The sequence below is a fragment of the Cryptomeria japonica genome, chromosome 6, assembly GCF_030272615.1.
Source record: "Cryptomeria japonica chromosome 6, Sugi_1.0, whole genome shotgun sequence".
Taxonomy (NCBI): Eukaryota; Viridiplantae; Streptophyta; class Pinopsida; order Cupressales; family Cupressaceae; genus Cryptomeria; species Cryptomeria japonica.
Genome location: NC_081410.1, coordinates 109005263 through 109014805, shown reverse-complemented (window position 1 = coordinate 109014805; position 9543 = coordinate 109005263). Strand labels below are relative to the sequence as shown.

The following is a 9543-nucleotide window of genomic DNA, read 5'->3' as shown; positions in this document are numbered from 1 at the left end:
TAATTTTAATTTTGTATAATAATTTATTTTATGAATATAATAATTTATCTTTATTGTAAGTGTAATATACTATACTTAGTGAGAGGGTAATAAATCTAGCAAAAATTCACTATAGAATCTTCTCTCTCTTTATTGTCTCATAAATCTATATCTCCCCCTATTTCTCTCTCTCCCTCCCTATAACTAGTTGTCTCCCTATCTATTTCTATATCTCTACTTTCTATTTATTTGTATCTGTACTTATCTCCTTGTTTTTTTTTTCTTTCTTTTTTCTACTCTAAACCAGCCACACTATTCACAGGAATTTGACACCCTCCCTATAACTATCTCTCTCCATATCTATTTCTATATCTCTACTTTCTATTTATTTGTATCTATGCTTATCTCCTTGTTTCTTTCTTTTTTCTTTTTTTTTTCTACTCTAAACTAGACACTATTCACAAGAATTTGACACCCTCCCTATAACTATCTCTCTCCATATCTATTTCTATATCTCTACTTTCTATTGTGTAACTGTACTTATCTCCTTGTTTCTTTCTTCCTCCTTTTTCATTTTATACTCTAAACTAGCCACATTATTGGAGAAACTTGATGCCCTCCCTATAACTATCTCTCTCCATGTCTCTTTCTATATCTATACTTTCTATTTATTTGTATCTATGCTTATCTCCTTGTTTCTCTCTTCCTCCTTTTTCATTTTCTACTCTAAAGTCTAAACTAGCCATACTATTGGCAGGAACTTGACGCTCTACATCTCTTGTTTCTTTTTGGCATCGTCTTTTCTACATTTTTTCTTTTATTGTATTCACCATCCTTGCATATTTTTGTCTTCTCCGTTTGTATATATTTGTGCCTTTTTTTTCATTTTTTGTTTTTGCTTTTCTTTTGGTGTTATGCATGTGTTTATGTCTTTAAGTCTTTGTATTTTTGAATTTGTTTAGGTGGGTGTGTGTGTCTCTCATTTTTGTAATTTTTTTACCTTCGATTTTGTATTCATTTATGTTATTGTCTTTGATTAGATTTATTTTTATTTTATTCTCTTTGTCCTTTCCTTGTTGTACACCTTTAGACCCTAGAACAATGTGACCCCTCTCTTTCCCTCCTCTTTTTAGTCAGCCTGATTTGCCAACTTTTTCACTTTTCTCTTTTCTAGTTCTCATCCTGATGATGGATCATGGAGCATGATCTGAAATGCTGATGCAAAAAAAATTAACATGGTCAAATCCAAAAATTCATCTAAGCAAACTATTAAATTTAGATCTCAAATTCTTCGATATGTACCCTCCAATATATTTTACTATTACCCTAACCATTGCACCTCATTTTGATGTAAATGATAGTTTGAAAAATTAAAAATAACTTTCAATAATAAATGACATGGAATCAAATCTTCAAACAAAAGTAACTAAATAAAAAGAGGAAACTTCGAATAACAATTTATTTTCAAAAGAAAATAACCACTAGATCATACAAAACATAAATAGAATAAACAACAAGATGAAAGAGAGTTGGAAGGGAGTCATGTTCATCTAAAAAGTCTCTGTCTATCTTCTACCATTTTCTATACACTCCTAACAAATAAGAATAGCATCTCTTGCTACCTAATATCCCTTTACCAAACAATACTACACATCCAACTGTAATTCAATTTATTTTTTAAATAATAATTTTTGTTTTTAAGATTAGAAACCTTATATAATATTCCTCAATTATTACCTTTGCCCAGCTACGATCCCTCTTGCCGCTATACCTATCTGAAATACAAACAATTAAAGCCAAAATCAGGATCAGGCAAAATGGTTGTCAAGCACAGAAAGGATTTTGCCGCCACAAAATAAAAATAAAATCGAATCTAACCGCCCACAGAAAACGCCAAAAAAAGGAAAAATAATTAAAATCGAATCCTCATATTTATTCATCCCCAGCCCTTCGAAACATTACACAAACTCCATTTTTTCCAGTCCTGTTCTGTCTGTGTGGAAAGAAAATGGCGAGCTCCAAATGGCAGGGCTCTGTAGAAAGCAATGTCATGGCACCGCTGGAAGTCGTGTGGAAGATAACAAGAGACTTTTACGGCCTACATAAGTGGTTTCCGGGCATGAAATCGTCGGAAAGAGTGGAAGGAGCGCCTGAACAGGGCGTGGGCTCTGTGCGCCGCTGTATAAGACCATTGCATGATGGCACTGAATCTTGTGTCCTAGAGGAGCTCATTTCTCAGGACGATTCTAACCATTCATATACATATCGCATCACGGAAACAAATATTCCGGGCTTTAATGGCTACCAGGCTACCATTCAAGTCTGTGAAGCGAAGGAACAGGACAACTGTTTGCTGAAATGGTCTTTCGAGATGGACCTTACCGACGGCCATTCCAAAGAGGATACTGAAGCCCTTTTTAGTTCCATTCTCACTGGCATTGCCAAGCATTTGGAACAGCTCATTTCTTCACAGTAAAACTTGTAAATTGTCTGTTATGTTTGTCAATAAGTCGATTTCATATGTGTGGTGTTTTGCAGGGCTGCCTGTGTTTTAAGTGATGTTTGTTTTGATAGACTTTTGTGTGTTCGGGGGGATTTGAGTAATTCTTCTTGTCAAATTATGTGGCTTAGCCTTGTTTCTTTGTGGCTATACCTCTTTGAAGTTACTACAAGCAATCTAAATGTATAACAATGGTATAAATAATTGTCCTCAAACTATATAGGGATCGATTATCTCGATTCTAATCTTTGACACCTTAGTAGGTTTTCACTATTGGCATCTATTCAGTCGCTTACTCTAGTTAAATATGTTTTGATACCTTTGAAGGTTAAAATTTATCCCTAGAGTTCTCAAAATTATATTTTTGTGTTTTAGAGCACAAAAATTGTAAATTTGTAGTTTGTAAAATAAGAATGCAAGGTTTAAACACTTTTACTGACATGTAGTATAATATATAATTTACATTTTATATTTGATTTTATAATAAGATATTTTAACTATATTGTTTTGTCCTAATCAATATTTATATATATAATCTATTTATTGAACTTTTTTTTAATTTTTTTGATCAGTAAAAGGTCGAAGCCAGAAAATTTTTATTAATTTTAAAAATTGATTTTTACATCTCCATTCAGTGTGGGCACCGGTAGGAAAGAATGGAGGGAAGAAAACCTCTAGTCTAGCCTAGATCCATTAATGGATCAAAAATCAAATTTAATGATACAATCAGGTAATAACAAAGTACAAGATACATGAATCCCTCGATAATTCACATCCAGGTTAATCTATTTGAAAGATTTCTTAATATCCATCCTAGATTTCCTTTGTGTTGTAATTCGATCCTTCCTTGTTTAGATTTCCTTGTTAATGATGTCCAAAACTAGCTGAATTAACAACACCGGCCCTATAAAATCCCATCTTAGGAGTCTAGGGAGGCAGAATCTGGTAGTCCCAATTGACTAGGTTAAAGAGTGGGTCCACAATGCCATCTTCTATCCTGAATTCTTTTACTCTTTTCTTGCAAGATTTGAAACAATCTCATTCCACAGTTCTGCAAAAGTACCTTTTCACACCTTACAGCCAAGACCATTATTAATATGTCTAAAAGCATTACATATCAAAATAAATTTGTCAACAACTTGAATCATAACTCCTTATTTAACTATTATTGTCAACTTCCCTCAAAGGTTATTGTACCCTTAATCATCTCTTATTCTGAGGTCGATACCAATTTGTTTGGATATCATTATAAGAGATCATCCAGGCTACAATAACATGGGGGAGGAAGATTTTTATTCGTTTATCCTTAAGCCATCACAAGCATACTACCAAAACAGATGGTGCTGCTTATATTTCTTTATAAGCTTGTGAGCTGTGAGATTTATATAGTATTTTGCATGAATCATGATACTTTTAAATTACAGATTCCTACTGCTGCTCAGAGCCCAAGTCCAAACATGCCTTAGATCGATCAGACATATATATAAATGAATGAGCATAAATATGAACCTCATAGAAGATAATACAAACCATCTGAACAGCCCAAAGCAAGAAATGTAAGGGTTCCTTTAAACTAACTAGCCATCATCATATACATAGATCATGCATTCAAAGGTGAGATAAATTACAACCTTTAATAGACATGCTTCATGAAGATATTTTAATGCTAATAGAAATGTCGGATCATTAGTCTTAGATTATCCATCATAATGTTTATTAATTATCGGAATATGCCCATGTATAATACTCAACTACAATATCCAGTATAACTAATGAAGTTAAGTAAATTTCTCCCAAAATAATGGAGGATAACATTTATCATGTCGTTAGAAAGTCAATGAATAAATACAGAGAGGAAAGCTAAAGAGAAAAGTTTATCATCAAGTTGAACAGTACAAAGAAAAACATAAAGAACATAAAAGCAGAAAATGGCTTAATAAGTATATAACTGTATATATATAAAAAATGTATATATATATATATATATAAATATATACATATGTTTATATATCAATATATATACATATATCTCCTCTATGCCCATATACATTCTTATATATATGAATATATACCATTAAGCCAAATTCTGTGAATTCAGAGAAGATAAAGACATACAACTTTAAACTTTCCTAAACAAAACCAGAGTAACTAGAACAACAAGCAAGTTTAAACCAAGGGTCACAGAAGGCCATGACCGAAATGTTGATATTATCATATAACTATATTTCAGTGTAAGTTAATAAACAAAGGTGTAACTAAATAACATAAACATAGCAAAGTACTTATGTAAAAAACAACCCCAAAAGTCCTAATTGCTCTACTACAAGGAGACCACCAGATAGACAAAATGTATCCTCCAGGTTAAGACAGGTTTATCATCTATTCTTCCACCTAGGAGATTGTCCAGTCGCCATGGCTGCATTTCTGGTAGATGGGTCATCCTCCTCACATGCAGAGGACTTATGCTTCGCCACCTTGCCAGAACTCCCCGTAGGGTCCCTGAGGTCAGAAGCCTTGATTATGCATGGTGGGAGCACCCGAAGTTTATCTAGCTCTGAATTTGGGAATTCTGGTGGGGGATTAAAGCCTTCCACTTTCATATAATTAGCCCACCACTAGTTTCCCTCTACAAGTTTCAGGTAAAGCCATCTCTGAAGGAATTTTACATTGCGTTCCATCAACTCCTTCCTTTCTATGAACTGCTTCCTATCTTTTAACACCAGGATAGGGCATCTCACAACGACAACTTTACTTGACTCTAACGGATTGCTACTGACACCTACATAGTCCTCAAGAAAGGGGATTCTCAGATGTTCATCTATATTATTCACCGCTATTTCCAGACCCCTAAGAAGTTCCTTCCTAAAAATTGCTTTGCAGAGAGATATTGCATCTACCTTTGAGACTTTTATCACCAGAAGTATAGCAGTGAAGGTGGTAGGTATATCGGGATTAACCCTAAACCTATAGTCATCATTAATGGCATCTTCCCCCATTATCTGTTGAATTGCCCTGACTAACAAGTCGTCTAAGTCTAGTAGGATCCTACGCCACCTATCTTTCTTCACCTTGCCCCTAAACGCCATCATCCTACACTCTTCCTTAGGGAAAAGCACAATATGTGACTCCATTACTAACATCAGAAACCTTGAAGAAAACAAAACAAAAATCTTCTTGAAAACCTAAATAGATGAAGACAATGCCTCATAATAATGGCAAAGAGGATTACCATGTGTGCTTTGTCCATCAAGATATATGATTGATCTTAAGGATCAACTTTATCTAGCCGTCATGCAAAAAAATCATTCACCGCCAGCTTTGAGCTTAAAACAATTTGTTCGAGTTATAATAAGGTGATAATGGGCAATTATTACATTGAGACGAGGTTGATACAAATGAGCTCGTCCTATCCTAGAAAGTGCAAAAATTGAAAATTAAAAACCACCCCTAGCCGTTATTACCTCTTCCCAAACCCCATCGGCCCCTAAATCAGCAAGTTTATCGGCTTCATAATTCCCTTCTCTATATATATGGTTAAGGGAATAATCCTCAAGATTTTTAAGTAAAGTTAACATTATTTTAATGTGACCATTTAATTTCCAATTAGGTGTAGCTTCCCTCCTAAGAGCATTAATAATAATAGTTGAATCTCCTTCTATTTCCAATTTACTTATATTAAGCTTTTTTCCTAAGAGAAGTCCTTCTATTAGAGCTTGGATTTCTGCCATATTATTTGTCTCTCGGCCAATAGGTTTACATGAACTAGCAAATTTTACTTCATCCTAATTGTGAATGATGCATCCAATCCTTGCTTAACCAGGGTTTCCTCTTGAGGCACCATCAAAATTTAATTTAAACCATCCATTTTTAGGTGGGGTCCATTTAGTGTTGGCTCTTTTGTTGGCTTTGGCATTGTTACCGTTCCCTATGTGAGGGGGGATTTTAAACCATGGAAATTTTTCCTTATTTTTTCATCCCAGCTAAAGAGAGAAACTTCTTCGATCTGTTGCGAATATAACCTATTATTGACCACTTCCACTATGGCTACCTCAATCTTAAGCAATAATTGATCAGATTCTAGATGTTTATCTTTGAAAATTCTCCTGTTCCTTTCCTTCCACAATTCCCATATCATAATAGAGGGGGCAAAAGTCCACAGCATACTATAAATGCCTTTATGTCTCAAAGCTAGCCAACTCCTAAAATAGTCTCGAATGTCATTGGGGAGTGCTAAGGACCATTATAGATTATTACATAACCATTGGCAATTTTTATTGTTGTATTGGCAATTTAGTAAAATATGATTTGCAGATTCCGAATCTTGTTTGCATAAAGGACATCCAGACGGCCCTTCAAAGCCCAATCTAGTAAATCTATCAACACTAAGGATCATTCTTTGAAGTTCCATCCAAGCAAATATGTCTGCCTTAGGTAGGCATGATTTATTCCAACAAAGATGTATCAGAAGATTAGTTTCTGGATATTGGAGTTTATTGTTCAGGATTTTGTAACCATCCTTAACTTATAAGAACTTGTATTGGAGCTTGTCCAGACCAATTTATCTGCATCATTCCTTAATGATAAACTATTTTTTATCAAATTTTCCAAAGTTTCTCTCTCCTGCCTAGGGATATCTATATTGTGTAGTGATTTCCATCTCCATCCCAAAGTAGGATCGTTGTTTGGGAGCTCAATGTAATATTTGACATATCTTCCCCATAACGCAGATAACTTATCTTTGACAATTGAATTGCTCATCTGTCCTTCTAGAACAGGGTAACCTCCCCACGAGTCTTCCCAAAAGAGAGCTTGATCCCCTTTGGCTACATCCCAAGATAACTGTTCAAGAATTAGATTCCTACTGTCTAACAGGAAATTCCATATCCTAGATCCCTTAGGAGGATTAGCTATCCTAAAAATACTTAGCGAGTCATTATTAGACAGGTACTTGTGTTTAGGTAACCTTGCCCATTTTAATTTAGGTTCCTTGTACATTTTCCATACCAGCTTTTCTCCAAGAGCTAGGTTCTGTTTGGCCAAATTTTTGAAGCCAAATCCTCCCTCCTTGGTTGGTCTACATAACTTATCCCATGCAATTAGATCAAGCTTCTTCTGTTCGAATACCCCATTCTAGTAGAAGTGTTTAAGTTTTTTTCTCTAATTTTTCCTTGACCCCATTTGGGATGGACATACAAGAGCTTTGGTAAATTGGTATAGTTGATAGTACTATTTTCAGCAAAGTTGCTTTCCCAGCCATAGAAAGCCATTTATTCTTCCAAGAGGTAACTTTATTGTCTACTTTGGATAGTATGTTGTCCCATAGCCTATTGCTTCTATGCTTTTACCTATCTTATATCCTAGGCAGTGACTTGACTCTATCTCTAACCTAGGAGGGGTATTGAGAAAGAAGATTTCGGATTTAGCTTGGTTGACCAATTGGCCAGATGCCTTCATGTATTTCATAAGGATTCTTTTAAAGTTTATGGCTTCTTGTTTTGTTGCAGCACCTAGAAGCATTGTGTCATCTGCAAATTGTTGATGAGTTAAGGATTTTGTGTCATTTGTTACTTTGATGCCCTTTATTTGGTTGAGACTATGTGCCTTAACAATGGATCTCCCAAGAGCTTCAGCCATTATAATGAATAAAAAAGGAGAAATAGGGTCACCTTGCCTGAGCCCCTTTGAGATTCCAAAGAATCCTTACGGGGTCCCATTTATTATAATTGAAAGTCTGGGAGTGGATATGCATTCAAAAATTAGATTGATCCATTGTTTTGAAAAACCCAAACGCCTCAAGGCATTTGCATAAAAATCTCCAGTCTACCTTATCATATGCTTTCTTAATATCCAACTTGATTAACATTCCTGGTTTGTGGTTCTGTTGTAAGGAGTGTATCACTTCCTGAGAAATTATAATACCATCAAAAATAGATCTGCCCAACACAAAGCCTGTTTGTTCTTCCGAGATGATTTGAGGGAGGATACCTCTTAGTGTATTTTCTATTTCTTTGGTGAGGATTTTATATATTGTATTGCATAAGGATATTGGCCTATAGTCATCTAAGGAATTGATTATTTCAGCTTTAGGAATCAGGGCAATAAAAGTATTATTAATCTCTTTGAGAATCTTTCCTGAATTTCTAGCTACCTCCAAAGCCTCCACCATCTCTTCTCCTAAGGTGTGCCAGCACTTCTGAGAAAAACAAGTTGGGAAGCCATCTGGTCTAGGTGCTTTATCCGGATTGAGTTGGAATAAGGCTTCTTTGTTTTATGTTGATGTAAACTTGTTGTCCAAATTTCTACTCTTTTCCCGAGTTATCAGTTTTGGGATATTGGCTAACTGCTCAGATTGGGGTGAAAGATCAGAGAAACCCCAATCATTATATATATTATAAAAAAAATTTTTGCCCCTGAAGCTATCTTTTATGCCTCTTTTAGAACTTCCCCTTAATCATTCTTAATGCTATAGATTCTATTAATGAGCCTACATTGTTTAGTGCTATTATGAAAAAAAATGTATTCCTATCCCCTGCTTCCAACCAAGATTCTCTAGATTTCAGTTTCCAAAAAATATCCCCCTTAGCCAATATATCCACATGTCTACCCAGTAGCTCCTTCTCACTAAGATACTTCTCTTGGTCCATGCCCACCTTAAACACTTCTTCAATGAGGTTTGTCAGTTCTACCTCAATGGCTTCTTTGGTGTCAAAATTTTTCCCAAACTGCTCTCTATTCCATTGCAATAGATTCCTCTTAATTGCCTTTAATTTTGAGACAAAGAAGAACATTTTTGACCCCACAAATTGACTCTCATTCCACCATCGTTCTATGTAACTGAAGAAATCCTCATTCATCATCCACATTTTTTCAAATTTGAAGGAGCATTTCTTTGGGCCATTGTCCACTTCGATAATAAGAGAGACCAGGAAGTGATTCAAACCTGAGAATGAGAGAATCTTTGATTTTAGGCTGAAGGTAAATTGAGAAAGGGAACCTTTATAAAAGAACCTATCTAACTTTTCTGCTATTTGACAAAACCCCAACCTCCTGTTACTCTAGGTAAA

At 34.9% G+C, this 9543-nt stretch overlaps 1 protein-coding gene across 1 annotated transcript; it reads left to right on the top strand.

Annotated features, from left to right (window-relative positions):
* Positions 1-1739: 1739 nt before the first annotated feature.
* LOC131057614 (lachrymatory-factor synthase-like) lies at positions 1740-2598 on the top strand. The gene has a single exon (XM_057991762.2). It carries the CDS (start codon positions 1988-1990, stop codon positions 2453-2455), a length of 468 nt encoding a protein of 155 aa, XP_057847745.2. The 5' UTR covers positions 1740-1987; the 3' UTR covers positions 2456-2598.
* The last annotated feature ends 6945 nt before the right edge of the window (positions 2599-9543 follow it).